The sequence below is a fragment of the Pogona vitticeps genome, chromosome 2 (genome assembly GCF_051106095.1).
Source record: "Pogona vitticeps strain Pit_001003342236 chromosome 2, PviZW2.1, whole genome shotgun sequence".
In the NCBI taxonomy this organism is placed as follows: Eukaryota; Metazoa; Chordata; class Lepidosauria; order Squamata; family Agamidae; genus Pogona; species Pogona vitticeps.
The window spans coordinates 3,148,348-3,166,725 of NC_135784.1; the positions used below are offsets into that span (position 1 = coordinate 3,148,348).

The 18,378-nt window shown below is 48.9% G+C and overlaps 1 protein-coding gene across 2 annotated transcripts; it reads right to left on the minus strand.

The window, feature by feature from the left end:
- Positions 1–405: 405 nt before the first annotated feature.
- Positions 406–17,966, minus strand: LOC144587261 (major histocompatibility complex class I-related protein 1-like). 2 transcript variants are annotated; one of them, XM_078387297.1, is made up of 8 exons: positions 17,872–17,966; positions 15,774–16,169; positions 8,105–8,377; positions 6,664–6,939; positions 5,866–6,153; positions 5,499–5,597; positions 4,958–4,996; positions 406–1,836 (listed from the first exon to the last, which is right to left on the minus strand). In XM_078387297.1, exons 3-8 carry the CDS (start codon positions 8,304–8,306, stop codon positions 1,820–1,822), a joined length of 921 nt encoding a protein of 306 aa, XP_078243423.1. In that variant the 5' UTR covers positions 8,307–8,377; positions 15,774–16,169; positions 17,872–17,966; the 3' UTR covers positions 406–1,819. The 2 variants fall into 2 exon arrangements, with proteins under 2 accessions (XP_078243423.1, XP_078243421.1); XM_078387295.1 differs by lacking the exons at positions 15,774–16,169; positions 17,872–17,966 and adding an exon at positions 14,770–14,980.
- Positions 17,967–18,378: the final 412 nt, after the last annotated feature.

Consider the following 18,378-nt stretch of genomic DNA (forward strand, 5'->3'; position numbering starts at 1 on the left):
GAAATGCCAGGCTAGGATAATGTGATATTTCGTGGAGAAAGAGGTTTGCAATGGACTGGAAATTTACCAGAACAGAGACAGTTATTTCTAATGTCTCCCAACCTCTTATTTTTTAAGAGAACAATCCTTTACTTCCTCCGACCCTTTGGACATTTTTGAAAAAGTTGTTAAAGACCTTTTTGGACTTCTTCTAAGCCTGCCTGCACAAACAGAAAATGCTACCAGGGATGGTTTGAGGTCCGGCGTGCCACCCAGAAATGTATCCTGGCAGGAGCAATAAGGAGACTGAGGTTAGAGGCTTTGTCAGAACCCTTTTCTTCCTATGTTCAGCTGGGTGCAAATCCCCACAAGGATTGTCTCAATGTAACTTCAAAAATAAAAGCATGTAAAATAATGAGGCAGATATAAAATCGATTAAAAATGTATATGCACAAGTTAATGTTATAAAAGGTTACAGAATACAGAATACAAAACATAGCAATTTTTGAAACAAAAACTCTATTTCACAGAGGAGTAGACAGAGTGGTGTGCATCTGGCAGCCAGACTGATTTCTGGGAGTAGCAAATTCAATCACATTTCTGCAGTTTTGGTGCACCTCCATCGTCTGCGTGCTCAGTTCAAGATGCTGGTTTTGACCTAGGACACCCTGACTTCAATACTTCTTCTAGAACACAGCTACCAGTTTCACTCACTCCTCCCAATAATCCAGATTTGTTAAAGGTGGCCACACCATGGAAGCCCAAAATCACAACAATAAGGAATCAGGACTTTTTAACGATGGCCCCCAATCTGTGGAGTAAGCCCACAACCAAGGTACACCAAGCTTCTTTCCTGACATTTTGGGAAATTACTGAAGACAAAAGTTATGCCCCCCATCCAGTGCTGTCAATATATTTATTTTTAATTACATCTTGATAGCTGGGCCGTCATATGGATTGTGTTGTTCTAGGAGGTTGTGTGAAGTTCTGAGCTGTTAATTCGAAAACATTACTGGTAGCGTTTCCAGTAGAAAGGCAGCATATAAATCAAATAAATAAATAATTTTAGCACACAAATCCCACACACAACATTTAAAATCTTTTTACCGTCTGGCTGAGAGGACAGAAAGGCTCCCATCAGTCCCCCCCCCGCCAGGAATGTCTGTTCTTTCTGTTTCCAAGCACACACAAACCCACGCACATGCACAGAGAGATCCACTCCCCTCCTCTTCCTCTTCCTGACAGTCATCCTGAACGGTTGGAACACTTGTGAACATTCTGTGACCTCACAGCGTTTCAGGTCAAGGCTGCCCAGCGGTGGAGTGCCACCCCCTTGGTGCCAACACAGTGCAAGGCTTTGGGAGGTGAAGGACTGGCCGGCTGCACATTGCCGTCACCCAGAGGACACTGGAGTGTGTCTTTGCAACACTTTCCCACTCTTTGAGGAAGCTCCTCCTACGAACTGGTAGCCATTTCCTGGTTGTTGACTTCCCGCCAGTGACATGCAGAAAAAAATCACAAGGCTAATCCCCACTGTGTCTCCTTTTAAAAAAAAAATCAGGTCGAATTTTGCGTCATTGCTTTCAGCATAAGTGAGAAGCCCAGCTTTTGACCAAACTCGGGGAGGCAGTGGAAGACAGGAGGGCCTGGCGTGCTCTGGTCCATGGGGTCACGAAGAGTTAGACACGACTGCTGCTGCTTTCACATCGTTTCCAAAGTGCCTTCTAAATAGTTTTTTTTCTCCCACTGGAAAACCACAGATCGCTCCAAACATGTGCAAGAGCCGCTCCTTTCAATTGAAGCCACCGAGACCACAGGAAGGAAGAAGCCCGTCTTGCACTCAGACAGGAAAGCGCCCTGTAGAAAAACACACACTGAGAAACGATGTTTCTTTCCTCAGCAAAGTGGTAAAGAGGGTGGTGACTGACCCGCTCCAGGCCCTTTTGGATGAAACGAACACCCTGGATCCATTTCAGTCGGGCTTCAGAGTGTGCCACGGTACGGAAATGACACTGGTCGCCCTGTTTGATGATCTGCAGAGGGAGGCTGACAGGGCAAAATGTCTCTGTTGGTCCTCCTCGATATCTCAGAGGCCTTTGATACCGTCGACCACGGTATCCTCCTGGGGAGGCTCGCCGAGCTGGGAATCGGTGGTCTGGCACTAGCCTGGCTCCGATCCTTCTTGGAAGACCGTCGCCAGAGAGTACAGCTTGGGGAGAGTGTTTTGGCCTCGTGGAGCCTCAATTGTGGGGTTCCGCAGGGCTTGATTATCTCCCCAATGCTGTTTAATATCTACATGAGGCCGCTGGGTGGGGTCATCAGGGGGTGTGGGGCTTCGTGCCATCAGTACGCTGATGACACCCAGCTCTACATCTCATTTTCTCCAACAACAGTGGATGCCGTTACGTCCCTTGAGCACTGCCTGGGGGCTGTACTGTAATGGATGCAGGAAAATGGACTGAGGCTGAACCCGGACTGGGGGTAGGTGGCCCAGACACTGGTGGCTTGGGAAACTCCCTCACTTTTTGGGTGGTGGTGGTGACTCTCACCACAAAGAGTGAGGTTTACAGCTTGGTGTCCACCTGGATCTGGCACCATGGAGATGTCAGTGGTCCGTACTGCCTATTTCTATCTTTGGCAGATTGCCCAGCTGCGTCCCTATCTTGATGGTGGGGTACTCAACACTCTGGTCCATGCACTTGTAGTCTCGAGATTAGACTACTGCAATCCATTCTATGTGGGGCTACCTTTCAGATCGTGCAGAATGCGGCTTCTCAGTGGGACGAGAAAATATCAGCATATATCTCCCACTCTGGCTGCCTTGTATTGGCTACCCGTTTGTTTCCACATTGATTTCAAAGTGTTAATGATGACATATAATGCCCTAAACGGTTTAGGACCTTAATATCTAGTGGAACGCCTCCTCCCACCTAGATCTACCCAAATCACTCATTCTAACCAGGAAGGGCGGCTGAGGGGCATAACACCGAGGGAGGCCTGGAGAGAAAGAACAAGAAACCAGACCTTCTCAGCAGTGGCCCCTCGCCTTAGGACCAGTCTGCCCACAGAGATCTGTCTGGCTCTCTTGTTGGGTGTTTTCAAGAGCAAACTTAAGACCTGGCTCTTTAGGCAGGCTTTCCCTCCTGTCATCACTTGAATATTTTTCCTCATGTTGAGCTATATTGCTACTGTTGTTTTTTATTTTATCTATTATTGTTAGCTGCCGAGTAGACTTTGGTCTAGATGGGCAGGAAACAAACAAACAAACAAACAAACAAACAGGGAAAGGGTCACAAGAGGACAGTCCACCCTGACACCTCAGAATTTTAATGGTTCCCCCATCAAAGCTTACCCAGCCCACCCCCATCAGCAAAGGGAGGGTCTGTCCATTCTTCTCCCGCTGCAGATTGAACAATCCTGAAAAACTGCTCCGAGCAGAGAATGGAGGTACCCTCCGGAGATGCCTATCCAGTAGAGAAGCTGAGAAGAAGGCTCAAACAAGCGAGCCAAGCTGCATTTTGGAAGCACAAGGCAGAAAGCCCACAGAGATGGCGACCCCTCCAATAAGGATGGGATGTTCTTTCCCAAATGTCCGATCGAGGTCGGCCACTCAGGCACTGGGTCAAAACTACCCTCGGATAAAGGGGTGATCTGGTGGATGACCGTACTGGAAAGGCAGCTGAGAGCAACCTCCTTTAAAATGACTCTAACCCTTCCCCATCAGGATCGCTCCAGGCTGGCCGCAAAACAGATTAGCCCTGCCGAGGGACCCGGGCTTGGAGGAAGATCAGGCCAGTCTGCTATGCCACGTACGCCCTGTGATTGGCAATCACACTAAAACGAAGCACGTGGCCCAGGACGTAAGCCGTTTGTCGGTGGGATCGCACCCTTAGAGGACCATCGAATCGTAGACCAGGATGGGACTCCGAGGGTCACCAACTCTGGAAGCTGAAGCAAGAAACTCAAAGCCAAAGGCTTCTCCCAGAACAGCAAATCCATCTTTTTTTTCCTGAAACCTCCAAAGCAGGAGGATCCACCATCCATCCGAGGCGGTTCACAACACGGCTGAACAGCTCTCACTGTTAGGCAAGGTTCAGACAAAAAAAAAACTCCTCCTTTTTTCATCCCAGGCCCATCCTAGATTGGGCAACTGTGCGAGAATACACACCCAACCAACCGGGGCGCACCCAGTTAAAAAAGGTTGGGAGTTTGATTCCCCATGGACTCGAGCATCCATCGGATCCCTTCCCGCCCTGCGGTTCTAGGATTCTACAAATGTAGGCGATCCTAAAAACTGATCTTAAAAACTGCCTTCACCCAATGGAAGTTGATTATTGTCGTTTCACAGGAGCAATGCGCTTTATTTCAGACTTTAAGGGTGACGCCCAAGGACTGGAATCTTTTCTTTTTAAGGGAATGCAATCCGGATTTGCTGAACGGATACTTTCCATTTATCACAGGACTGGAGGAGAAGCTTTTGGCTTTGGCTGGCAAGGGAAACGGGGCCCTCTTTGCAAAGAATCACGTCATAGGATAACGGATAAGGCCGTCGGATCCGATCTCCCGCTCCGTGGCAAGAATCCAAATCAAAGAGGAGAAGTGGGTTCAGAGGAGGGTGGCCAGAAGGATTCGGGGGCCGAAAAGCAAGCCCTAAGAGAAAAGACGGGACAAACTGGGTTTGTTTTTAGCTTCGAGAAAAGAAGGCAGAGGGGAAACAGGAGCAGCTTGAAGAAATAAGGAAGAATTCAAACATCTCTAGGAAGCCAAAGAAGAACACGGTCCTATGAAGAACAACGTTAAAGAGCTGACCTCAAGTATTTTCACACCTCCTAAGCCCTAAAATAAAATATATCTTCATCCTTCTAGCGCCACTCCTGCAGAAGGAAATTTTACTACCTAGAATTTAGGGACTTCTCATCCTCCCCACCCCCACCCCGCCACACACCCTTTCTTTGTTCAGGATTTTAATTCAACTTACTTTTTTCTTCTTTGTCGGCACCTTCTGCTTGCGGATGCCCTGCGGAGACACGATCGAAGAGCCAAGGGTTAAACGGATGGTCCCAGAGAGAAGGCATTTGAAGAAAGAAACAAAAAAAATTCAAGTTGCGGGAGGAACCCCGGGCAAAGTTCAAGGCAGCAGGAAAAGAGGAAGATCAAACATAAGATGAATCAGGTCATAAAAGGAAGCCACAGCCTTGAGTTTACAAGATCTGTCGGGGTGCGAGGGAGTTAACGACAGGACTTTTTGAGGTCACTAAATGATAAGCTCATTGCGGCTCAGAAGCAAGAGAACAGGCTTAAAATCTGGGCAGAGATTCTTGGGAGCTTTGATCGTCCGTTAAAGAAGGAAAACATATATATTTTTTTCACAATGCACCAACCACCAAAGTCCTTACTTCGGAGAAAACCTGCTTAAGGTATGACGTTCCTGGATTCTCTAATCCCTTTCTAATCCCTTCTGGGACTCGGGCACCATTTCTGGCACAGCGTCCCATAGGTCTCACGTCCAGTTTACTTACTGCGACAAAGAAGGAACCCCGTCCCCAGCAGGACAGCAAGACCTACGACTCCGGAGAGGACGAAGGCCACAAGCTCTGTGTTCGAGTCTGTGACTGAAGCTGGGGAGGGGGGAAAAGAGCAGAGTCATTGAATGGAACCCCCAAACCATCATGGGGGGGGGAATACTCTACTCAACGTATCTCTGAAAAGTATAGCAAATAACTCATTAAACGTTGAGTGAAAGCTGGAAAGCAAATGGACTCCAGCCTGGAAGGAAGTGTGTGGTTTCCCTCCTTCCGGGGTGAGACGTTGGGCGGTCAAATCTCTGCCTCCTCCTCCTCCCCTGCCCTCCGCTCACCTCCTGGGATCAGCTCCCAGGGGTCTTACCCTGTTCCCTCCAGGCCAGGACGAGAGGGGCCGCCAGGCTGCCGTGCTCCACCTGGCACCGGTAGAGGTCCCTTTCTTTGGGGTCGATCTCCACGCTGGTCCACGCGTGGTACGTCCCATCCGGGTTCGGGGCGACGTTCCTGTGGAAGGTGTCCTCCATCCAGACCTCCCCGTCCTTCCTCCAGAAGGCATCAATCTCCTTCGGGTAGAAGCCATAGATTTCACAGACGAGGGTTTCCCAGCCACTGGCGTAGACCTCCCGTCGTTTCAGCTTCGCCACTGGGAGTTCTGGGGATACGGCAAGAGCCGCGTTAGAGAGCCTGGGCAGAGCCTCCTTGCAGAACCTGGAAAGCCTTGGGAATCCCTTCCCCGAAAAGAGCGAACAATCGCTTGGATTCTCTGGGAAGGGGTCATGAAACCAGGAGGGCTTGAGCAGCTTCAGAGTTGTAAGGGATCAGGTGTGAATGCAAAATCCACCTGCAGACTGGCCCTGTTCTTGCCTCCCACGACCCACTGTGGCTAAACTTATTTATTTATGCATGAATTTATTTATTTATAAATTTATTTGGCACTTTCTGAGGACAATCACACATCTTTCATTCTTGAAGCCAGCTGCACTTCCAATTGTGAAGCTGCCCTTTCTTCTTATGTGGACTTCCAAGACCCACAGCATTCAGGCTGGACCCCCAATTCAAGCTTCACCCTTCTCAGGAGGATCCCTTTTGTCTCCTCAAAACATCTCCCTCCCCCTCCCCATTGTTCTCCTCCCCTCCCCCCCCCCCGGTTTGTCCTCCTTGCCTGTTCTCAGCAGAGTCGTGTTTCCATATTCCAAGAACTTCTTCAGCCACTTCACACAGATCTCCTCCTGGTAAGCTTTCACGTACTTGGAATATTCCAAATTGTTATCCAGGCGGAGCTTTAAGACCTGGGCCAGGGGAGATGTTGCTGTCCAGGTGAGGGTCTCCTTGTCAAAGCTGATGAAGTCTCTCCCGTTGTAGCTATACTGGGAAAACCCTCTCAAGCTCCCATCGCTGCTCAGCTCACAACCGTACATGTGCTGCCAGGTGTGAAGGCCTAGAGGAGACACACAAAGGGTGGGCTCAGTAGAAGAAGCCCAGAAGTTTTAGATCTACAAAACTCCATGGCCTTCCAGTTGCTTCTCCAGTTTCTGACTGGTGTGCTTCTACTCTTCCATCCTCCCAGGGTTAGTTAACCCATACAGGGAAGGAAACCACGTACATAATTTGGTGGCACCAAATTCTATCCTGATGGTGGGTTTCCCATGGACCCCTTTGGGAATGGACTGACTGGGCTTGTGGTCTGTTATGTATTTCCTTCTCATGCAGAAACTGGAGAATACAGTGGTGCCTCGCTTAACGAGCGCACCGTATAACAACGAAATCATATAGCGATGGGGTCTCAGTGATCGCAAATGCGATCGCATACCGATGGCCCCTATGGGCAAAACTCGCTTTGCGAAGATCGGTAAGCGTTTCACTTACCGATCTTCGCAAAACGAAGCCCGACGATCAGCTGTTCGGCGGCTCCAAAATGGCCGCCGGAAGCCCTGAAATGGCTGCGTGTAGCGTTTTCGCGCCCTGCCCTCGCTTAACAAGGGCGCGAAAATGGCTGCCGGACCTGGGAAGCATCGCTGAACAGTGAGTTTTCGGCCCATATGGAACGCATTAAACGATGTTTAATGCGTTCCTATGGGCTTTTCTGTCCCGTTCAGCAATGTTTCGCCATAGCGAAGGTTAATCCGGAACGGATTAACCTCGCTATGTGAGGCACCACTGTATTTTAAAGTTGAAGTCCAGCTAAATGTGACATCTCACGGAGAGTTCACCTCCCGTGACCTCCACTTTGGGGGGAAAAGTCCATCTAGAAACACCGGGGTATACCCTTCACCTAGTATATACCTAGACAAAGGAAGGGGCGGATCAATTATGAAACAAATGAACCTCAAATTTCAGGACCCTTAATCTCAGAAGGGGCTGAGAAGTGATTTTAGTCCATGGTTTGTTTGTTTTTTAAAAAATTGTGGTGATCTGTCATGTAGTAAACCAACAGAAGAGGTTAAAGGGGTTACGAAGATTTCATCGCATATTGCAAAAGGCCCACCATAACAGTTCAAGCTTCAGGGCCTCAAAAATGTAGGTCCACTGCTGGACAAAGGAGAAAGAATACAGGATTTTGGGGGAAAGTTACTCCCCCCCCACTCGCTTTGGCCTCTACTCACCTCTGCTCTCGTTCTGTTGTTTAAGGATCTCCAGGTCTTTGGACAACCGTTGCTCGGCATTTTTTATGACCAGCGTCCTCCACCCCCAGTACGAGGGGTCTTCCTCCTCCATCTTCTTCAGCCAGTCGGCTTGAGGCCTGGCCACCCTCGTGGTGCTGTTGTAGTGGTTGAAGTCGTGGTCATTCACCTGGTCCACAGCCATGAATCCGGGTGGTCCTTGATCCGGTTCCCAGACAGTAGTATAAAAATGTAACAAGGAGTGTGAGGAGGAGCCTGGAAGCAAAGGAGAGGACAAACTGGTCATGGGGTGGGAGGGTGGGGAGAGATCGTGGAAGGAGAGGGAGCACAAAGGAAGAGCCACCCTCCATTCCAGGATGAGCTTTTCAGGGCCAACCCCAACCCTGCAAGGTAGGCGGCTGCCATCCTGTCTTTTCACACAGCCCATCTCCTGGGTCAACAAGCAGAAGGGACCCAAAAAAGCAGTAGTCAAGATGCGGGTAAGAGAGCATAACGTTGAGATGCAGGTCCTTAAAGGACATTTTCAAGAGGCTTTGCCAGGTGAGCTTCCACCCGGCGGGACAAGAGACAAGGGGAAGCCCTCCCTCCCCTCTCCATCATCCTGCCCCTCCTAAAATGATCCATGAGATGTTCATGGAGACGTTTCCCATTGCCAGCCACCTTGCGTTCCCATGGCTGAGTGGGCATTCGAACCTAGGTCTCCTGAGCCTGCTACCCTCGCCACTCTACCACCAGTTAGACTTTACCGTGGTAATGCACACAATCACAAATTGCATGGCATGTTTTTAAAAAGTTTAGGATGGATAAGAAGATAGAGTGCTTGAAATGTTCTGCTCCGAATGCCCTGAAAATGCTCCCCCCCCAAAAAAATAGCAGGAAATCATTTCCAAACACAACCATACTACACCAACCAAAAGAAGTTATTTCTCCGTGACGTTTGCGATTCCTATGCCACTGTCGTCATACCCCTAGGAAAAGGCTGGTAGGCCTGCTGTGTGGGAGGCTACCATCCATCCCGCTTAGGACCTTCCCCCCTTTTTATGGCCAACATGAGGTGCACGTGGTCCTGGAAGTATCCAATGTGACTCATGGAATGGATGAGGGTGAATGCACTGAAAGGCACTTTCCCGAGATAAGAGCAAGTAGAAAAAAGGTAATATGGAGTGATTTGGAGATTCATAAGCATGAAGAGAGTATGGAAAGTATTGTTTTTAAAGGGAAATATAAAAGAAATGGGGGGGGGGAATCCAGACAATCCAGACAGTAATATGTTAAAAGCTGAGAGAACTGTAGGAAAATGCTTTTTCAAAAGTTTCTCCATGAGTTTCATGACTGATATATGGCAGAAATACTGTATTTGTGGGTGGCTGGTTTTTTTTTTTTTTAAAAACCCGACAACCTACAAACAGTATTCAGTCCCACCACAAAAACACAACAAATGTTATGGTCATTGAAGGACAAAAGGGTTCCCCTCACCACTGCAGGAGTATACCGGATACCCTGCAGTTGTGGCCGGGTATACATTGGAACCACAAAACGAAGCATCCACATCAGAATCAAACAACATGAGAGACACTGCAGACTAAAACAACCAGAAAAATCAACAGTAGCTGAACATGCCCTAAAACAAACTGGACATGAAATCTTATTTCAAAACAGAGAAGTACTGGACAACACCAGCAATAATTCTGTTAGACTACACAGGGAAGCCACTGAAATCCACAAACACCATCAGAGCTTCAGCAAAAAAAAAGAAAGTTTAAAATTTAACAAAGCCTGGCTGCCAGTACTGAAAAATACAGCCTGCAAATGGTCAAGGAACTCTACTCAGCCACAAGGACTGCATACAAAAGACAAGTTAACAACACTTTTGCAGAGTGTTGTTAATTGAATGAATGAATGAATGAATGAATGAATGAATGAATGAATGAATGAATGAATGAATGAATGAATGAATAACACCCATAGAGCACAATGACAGACCATCTCCCCCTTATTACAACAATACACCCATAATGAAAAACACCTTGATCACCATAATCACCCAATCTCCTGAAAAGGACAAAAAGCTGATCCAATAGATACAAATACTCAGCTATCCCACACACCAGAACACAGAGTTCTAGCTCCTGTCCTCTGAAGATGTCGGCCACAGAGACAGTTGAAATGTTCAGAAGAAAAACGGCCAAGCAGCCCAAAAAGCCTACAACAACCACCGGATCCCGGTTGTGAAAGCCTTCGAGAATACAAGGAGACACTCATTAGGCCGATTAGAAAGAAACCTAGTTTGGCGGCGGATGAAACTGGCAATTACAGGCCCGTCGCCAATGTTTCTTTCACGAGCAAAGTGGTCGAGAGGGTGGTGGCCGACCAGCTTCAGGCGCACTTGGATGAAACAGATGCCCTGGATCCATTTCAGTCGGGCTTCAGGCCGCGCCACGGTACAGAGACGACATTGGTCGCCCTGTACGATGACCTGTTGAGGGAGGCCGACAAGGGTAAAACACGTCTTTGTTGGTCCTCCTCAACATCTCAGTGGCCTTTGATACCGTCGACCACGGTATCCTCCTGGGGAGGCTCTCTGAGTTGGGAATTGGTGGTCTGGCGCTTGCCTGGTTCCATTCCTTCTTGGAGGACCGTCCCCAGAGAGTGCAGCTTGGGGAGAGTGTCTCGGCCCCGTGGAGCTCCAATTGTGGGGTTCCACAGGGGTCGATTATCTCCCCAATGCTGTTTCACATCTATATGAGGCCGCTGGGTGGGGTCATCAGGGGGTGTGGGGCCTCGTGTCATCAGCATGCTGATGACACCCAGCTCTACATTTCCTTTCTACCAACTGCAGGAGATGCCGTTCTGTCCCTCCAGCGCTGCCTGGAGGCCGTACTGGAATGGATGCAGGAGAACGGGCTGAGGCTGAACCCGGACAAGATGGAGGTACTGAGGGTGGGTGCCCCCACAGTAGGTGGTTTGGGAAACTCTCTTTTTTGGGGGGTCACTCTTGCCATCAAGAGTGGGCTTCGCAGTCTGGGGATCCATCTGGACCCGACGCTCACTATTGAAACCCAGGTGGCGTCGGTGGTCTGCGCCGCCTTTTTTCACCTTCAGCAGATAGCCCAGCTGCGGCCCTATCTCGACACGGGGCCCTCACTACTTTGGTGCATGCGCTCGTAATCTCAAGATTAGACCACTGCAGTGCGCTCTACATGGGGCTACCTTTGAGGCTGATGCGGAAACTCCAAGTGGTGCAGAATGCGGTGGCCAGATTACTCAGTGGTGTGAAAAAATACCAACATATTTCTCCTATTCTGGCCACATTGCATTGGCTGCCCATTCGGTTCTGTATTGACTTCAAAGTGTTGATGCTTACGTATAAAGCTCTAAATGGTTTAGGCCCTCAATATCTGACGGAACGCCTTCTCGCACCAATAACTATCCGGATCACCCGCACGAGTCAGGAGGTGAGGCTGAGGAGCCTGATGCCGAGAGAGGCCTGAACTGAAAAAACAAGAAATCGGGCCTTCTCGGTGGTGGCTCCTCACCTCTGGAACAACTTGCCTCCAGAGATTCATGAGGCCCCATTGCTGGGTATTTTTAAGACCCACCTAAAAACATAGATGTCTAAGCAGGCCTTCCCTCCAGATAACAACTGATTTTTCCTTCTTTACCTATTCCTTGTTATTTTCGCCATCTTGAAGAATTTGCTTATTGTTTATTCCTTATTGTTTATTGTTTATTGTTCAATTGTCTATTCCTGGATATTTTTATTTTTTATTATATGTATATGTGATTGTATTTTTATCTGTCTGGAAGCCGCCTAGAGTGGTCGTTTTGACCAGATAGGTGGGGTACAAATAGAATTAAATAAATAAATAAATAAATAAATAAATAAATAAATAAATAAATAAATAAATAAATAAATAAATAAATAAATAAATAAATAAATGTTGTAAAGTGGGGAGAACTGTAGGAAAATATTAAGTGCAAAGAGATCTCCAAATGGTGGAATGAAGAAATTTTCCAGAAAACTTTAAGAAAAAGTTAAATAAGATTATGATAGAACAGGGAGTTATAATAATAAAAAGACTGGATTAAGGATATGCTTAACATTGAGCGAATAAAAGAATTTTTAGGACAAGAATAAGTCATCTTGTTCAATAAAATGCAGTAAAAAAACTGGACCAAGGAATGAAAAAGAAGGAAGGAAAGTGTAAATTTTAAGAAATTATTGAAAAAAGGAAGAAGATGAAAGGTACTGAAAATGGAAAAGGGATAAGTGTAATTTGCAAGATGTTAACAGAGAAAAGTTCTTAGAAACAACTTGGGTCCGAGTTATCTCCTTAGGAGGAGGTTAAGATCCTTTCTCTCACTCCCGCCACTTTCACTGGTGTGTTTACTGGGGATACAGGAGAGAGCCTTCTCGGTGGTGGCTCCCAGAGACTCTGGAACTCCCTGCCACTGGAGGCCAGGCTGGCCCCCTCTTTGCTGTAATTTCACAAGCAGGCAAAAGCCTTCATCTCCAGGGAAAGTTTTGCTCAGTCACTAGCTCTCTGGGTCAGATTTTAAAACAGAATGCTTTATATGTCTCTCTTTCACTGCTTTTATTCCAGCATTTTAAATACCATGTTTATTTAATTCTTTTTAAATATTTTGAATAGTTTACTATTAGTATTGTTCTTGTTATTTATATTTTATTTTATTTTTAAATTTATTCCATACCCTGCCTATCTGTTCATTGCGAATGACATAAGCTGCCTTGGGGCCTTCTTTTATGAGAAAGGTGGGCTGAAAATCTTCAAAATAAATCAAAAAGAGAGAGAGAGGGGAAAAAATGAAGAAAGGGTTGATGGCAGGCTTTCCCCAAACTCCCTAATGGCTCTATTTAACCCCTGGGGAAGAATCAATACCATCCCACCAAGCACCAGAAATAGCATGCCTGGGGGGCTGCACAATTTATGATGGTGAAAAATGTAAAATGGTGCGCACGCGCACGCGCACGCGCGCGCACACACACACACACACACACACACACACACACACACACACACACACACACACACACACACACACACACACACACACACACAAAATCAGCCTGAGCAGGACTTCAGGATCTCCTGGATCACCTTCGCCAGTTTTGCCAGGAGAAACCAAGATTCCCCTTCAGCCCCAGAGGACTTCTTTGGATCCTCTCTGCGGTGGACCGGATCACGACAACACCAATAACCGTTTGCTGTCAAGTCACTTCCGGCTTCCGGGGACCTTTTTAAAAAGAGTTTTCTAGGCAGAGCTGACTCAGATGTGGTTTCCCCTTCCCTCCGTCGGCATGGGGTGGGAGCCCCCCCCCCGGGACTTGGTAAGCAGCTGTATGTGGGTCACCATATCACCTCCTGAGTCTCTGGAACCATTGCAGCTCCAGCCGGTTCTTCAGGCCCACGGATGGAACCGGAGCAAACAGAGACCACGAAAAGGCTGCAAAACCTCTTGGCCAGGCCAAGGACCGGGCTGGTAAAGAGTTTGGTAAAGTCCGGGCCTCTCCTGACCAACGTCTGCCTGAGGACCTCCTGCATTTGATTTTCTGGATCCTTCCCCAGTCAGGGAACCTGGGGCTTTACCGGTAGAATGGGCTACCAATTCTGCGGGTCCCGTTTCACTATCAATGCCCTGTCATGCTGAGAAAAGTTGCACCAGGTGAATTTCTGCCTGCCTTTCTCTCTCCTAAGGGAAACAAAGATGAATTCCTGGCTCTTGGTCAGGAGAAGATCAAATCCCAAGTCTGTAGCTGCTTATTTTTAGATGGGATCCTGAGGATCATCCAGCCCAGCCCCAGTGAAGGAAGCCCCAGTGATTCGAACTCCCAACCTCTAGGGCTGAAGGCGGCCAGTCCCCCCGCCCCCGGGGCCATAAAACCGCCCCACCTCAGAATCCCTGGGAGGGCAGGCGCCGGCACTCAAGGCAGGGACCAGTTCCCGTCCACACGCAACCCTGTCGCTCCTGCTCACCCCCCCCGAGGAGCTTACAGTGGCCTCCAGACAGCGAGGCACTTCTCACGCCTCTCATGCCATCCTAGAACCCAGTGGTGGGAGAGGGAGAGCAGACCTAAGGTAAAACATTTCTTGACCCAGCGGGTGGTGAGTCAGTGGAACTCCTTGCCACAGGACGGGGTGACGGCATCTGGCATCTAGAGGCCTTGAAAAGGGGATGGGACCGATTCCTGGAGGAAAAGTCCATCGCCGGTGACCAGCCGTGATGGGGCTGTAAAATCTCCAGGCTGCCAGATGCAGGGGAAGGGGAATCAGGAGAGAGAGAGAGAGATCTTGGGGTCTCCCAGAGGCCTCTGGTGGGACCATGGTGAGAGACAGAGGGAGCCGGACTGGAGGGGCCCTCGGCCTGATCCGGCACGGGGCTCTTCTGAGGTTCTTACGAGGAAACCCTCCCTGGCCAGTGGCTTGGCGTTGTGTGTGTGTGTGCACGCGTGTGGGATCTGAGTTCAAATCCACATCTGGCAAAACACTCGCGCGGGTGCCTCCCTCCCACCCGAGGCATCTCTCACCCCCTCTTTCCGCCCCCCCCCACGCCTGCTCACCTGCCTCTTTCTTTGCCTGGACCAGGCGCACCCCTCCCTTCCCCTCGTCCCCTCCCCAGAGACCCACCGGAGACCCCTTGCTGCAGCAGCAGGAGGAGGAGGAGGAAGAGGACGGGGAGGCGCCTAAGCGGACTCTTGCGCGCCATCCTGTCCACGATCCGCGCCCGTCTTCGGGGAAGTCACTGCCTTGGCAAAGCGCAGAAGAGGCAGCCGCTTCCTGGAGGCGCCCCCGAGCAGCGCGCGCTTCCCTTGCGCAAGGCTGGGCATCCCCGGGGCGGGGCGGGGCGGGGGAGGAGGGGGCGCGCCGCGCTGAAAAAGAGAGCGGATCCCGCCCCTCTTTGTGACGTCACCGGGCGCTAGGCAGAAGTCGCGCGGGGAAGGGTCCTCCCCGGGGAAGCTGGCGTGGGAGGCGAGGCGCCGCGCCCGGAGCATCCTCGGAAAGGGGGTTCGAGGCTGGGGAGGGGCGCCCCCTGGCAGCTGCCTTCTGGCCCCCACTCCATCCACACACCCCTGTAAAGGGCTGCCAGGGGAGGAACCCCCAGCCACCCTGGAGTTTTTTTTGGGGGGGTGGCTTCCAAACGAGCTAATTCTTTCCTTCCATTGTAGTTCTTTTGCCCCCCCCCCCGCATGACTAGCCTGGGCTCCCCGGAGAGATGGGAGCGAAGGGATCCTGCCCCTCACCTGTTGAAAGCAGGGCCCGTCAGGCTCCTGCCCCTTTCGCGATCTCTTTTGGGGCCACGATCCCTCCTAAGGAGCCTTGTTGCCCCCCCCCGTCTCCCTCTGGGGTTGCCCTGGGATGGTGCAGCTCCCCCAGGGCTACCCGGGCAGGCTTTCCTCCTGGCTGACCTCCAGCCACAGCCCCCACCCACAAATTACTAATTGTCATTCCTAAAAGTAACTTTGTAACTCCTAGTTACACCGGTCATTACCCAAAGTAATCATTAGCCACATGAACTCACATTACTTGAGGCTAGCTATTTCCAAGCTATGGATGAAAGTGGAAATCATTAAAAGACGCCCTTTTCAAAGTTGCCGGCAAGAAAACGTTCCACCCCGTAACTTTGGTGTTACCTGCTCATTTTTCTTCTTCTTCTGAGCTTAGGTCAGAAAGATTGTCGTCTTCCTCCAACAGAAAGATGGGGGTAGAGATGGACATTTCTCCTACAGGAAGACTGCAGGTGTTTAATTTTGCCTAGTCGGCTAAACTGGAAGCCAGAGTTTCCTTATTTGTTTATTGTTTTATATTTCCACCATTCCTCCGAGGCATTCAAGGTGGTCCAGGTGGCTCTTATCCTTCCCTACAGCCTCGTGAGGTAGCTCGGTTCAAGAAACAGGCCAGTTCAAAGTCCCTCAGCAAGCGCCGTGCCCTAGTCCTTGTACTGGGAAAACGCACACAATTAAATTCCAAAGGGGAAATCAAGGTAGCAAGACTTTAATCAGATGAAATTCATCTTGTTGCTGCTCTTTCTGCAGTGAAATGCCATTCGTCACCAGAAAAGAAGAAGAAGAAGAAGAAGAAGAAGAAGATGATGTTGATGATGATGATGATGATGAAGAAGATGATGATGATGAAGAAGAAGAAGAAGAAAATTGTGCTTATTTTTAATTTTAAAAATTCTCATCAAGATTTTGGCCAGAATCCTCTACTGGGCCTAAGGTGTCATGGCAGGAAATGGCTATGAATTAACAAGTTGCCACTCACGATTCCTGGTCACGGGCCTGTCTCTGAACCTGGCGAGCAGCCACAAATAGGAGCGGTAACTCTTTAATTGGCGGCAAACTGCTGCTGCAATTTATGCAGTTACATTGCTGGGACCATCAATTCACCAAGAGGCATCTGGCTCCATTTTTTAATTTTTCCATTTTAAATTATGAGTCGATATATCTGTTCGGAGAGGACGGTGATAAATGTCCAAAACAACAATAGCAACATCAAAAATGGCTTCCCATCCCTCCTTCTGATGGTCCTCTGGGATCAACCGACTTGCCCAAGGCCATCTAGATGGCCTTTAACTCCCATTAGCCACGAACGAGGGCAGCAATCTCCTCTCATCAGGCCCAGACTGGGATTTGAACTCCGGACACTTTGGTGCTCCAACCCATGGGGGGGGGGGTCTAGCCACCAAAAAGACTACAATGAAGGGCAAGGTTGTTCCTCAAACATTAGGAATGGGATGTGGTTAAAGCAACACATTTGGTAAGTGCTTTTCAAGCACACTTTGGCCATTCCCTGTAATGCACAACCAAATCATTTTTGGAAATTAGAAAAACGACTTTAAAATAAAATTGAGAAACAGTAAGAGCTCGTTTGAACCTGCTTCAAATGTTGCTTTTGTTTAGTGTGGTATTTATTCGACCCTTTTTAGTATATGCATACTTGCTATTTTTAGCTTTTAAATATTGTCTTTTAAGGGCGTAAGCCTCCTGCGATCCTGACAAGCAGGCTTTCCTCTGCATTGGGACAGGGAGGGAGAGAGTGATGATGGGTCTATGCGCACATGCAAAGAATTGCAGCTGGCTTGCATGGATAAACCCCTTATTCGAAGCCCTTATGAGAAAGGAGCTGGGGTGTTGGGTGGAGGAGAGGATATTTATCTCCCTCTGCCTGGAGCCCCCTGTCCCACTTACTGCCCATTTAAAAACCCCTCTCAGTTCAGTTTAAGTCCTGCCTTTAAGGCAAGCCTGGTCTTCAATGAAATACTGAAGGTTACAGTAGATCAGACTCGCATTCCTACAGATCCTCCTCCTTTTTCTTGCCTGTAACTGGCACAGCTGCTAAACTCGCTGGGTCTACTAACCCTGCACTTTAAATTCTTCTTATTTAACAAGTGCAATAACTTGAAGTTCCTTAACTTTTTATGTTTTTACTGTATTTAAATTGTTGCAAGCTGCCCAGACACCTTTGGGTACTGTGGGTGGCACATAAGTTAAATAACATAAAAAAAAACACACTTTTTTCTCTCTGTTGTGTGTGTGATGCTAGCTACCACGCCTTGCACCTCCATTTCCTCTCTGCAAACATGCATTTTACCACCACCACCTTCTCAGTTTCCAGGTCACCTGGGCCCACGAGCTGCGTCCTATGTTTGCTTTGGCACAAAACCCTCTGGGACCCATTGCACACGTGTACACACGTACACACACACATGGGTGTTGCACACCGGCTCACCCCATCCCTTCTCTTTTATTCCTCACACCAGCTTTGCTGCTTTGCACGTCCTCTTCCTCCTTTCCAGGGGCAGAAAAGCCCGGGGCAGGCGGGCTCTCGTCCTCTCTGTTTAGAATAAATAAATAAACAAGCACGCCATGTACTGTCGTCTCTCTAGGAATCAGATCTTGGTTCATTTAACCCTTGGGGGAACGGAATGGCACAAAATCAGACTTCTTTTCCTGTCCCACAAGTTTGGTTAAATTCAAGATTCTAGGGTATTTTATTTTTCAAAGCACGATGGGTTATGCAGTCCACCCCTTCCTTGAATCTCCCCCGCAGAGGTGCTGCTTATAGCACTTCAAGCACTATAGCGCTTCAAGCACTCTCTGGGCAGTTTACAATTTAATTATACAGGCTACACATTGCCCCCCCAGCAAGCTGGGTTCTCATTTTACCGACCTCGGAAGGATAGAAGGCTGAGTCAACCTTGAGCCGGCTACCTGGGATTTGAACCCCAGGTCGTGA

Excerpts from the sequence above, each read along its gene's own strand:
- LOC144587261 (XM_078387295.1), bottom strand. The coding sequence starts at position 14,848 with ATGGCGCGCAAGAGTCCGCTTAGGCGCCTCCCCGTCCTCTTCCTCCTC. Across the intron at positions 6,940-8,104 it reads ACAACAGAACGAGAGCAGAG|GCCTTCACACCTGGCAGCAC; the intron begins GTGAGTAGAGGC and ends TGTCTCCTCTAG. Across the intron at positions 6,154-6,663 it reads CACGACTCTGCTGAGAACAG|AACTCCCAGTGGCGAAGCTG; the intron begins GCAAGGAGGACA and ends CCGTATCCCCAG.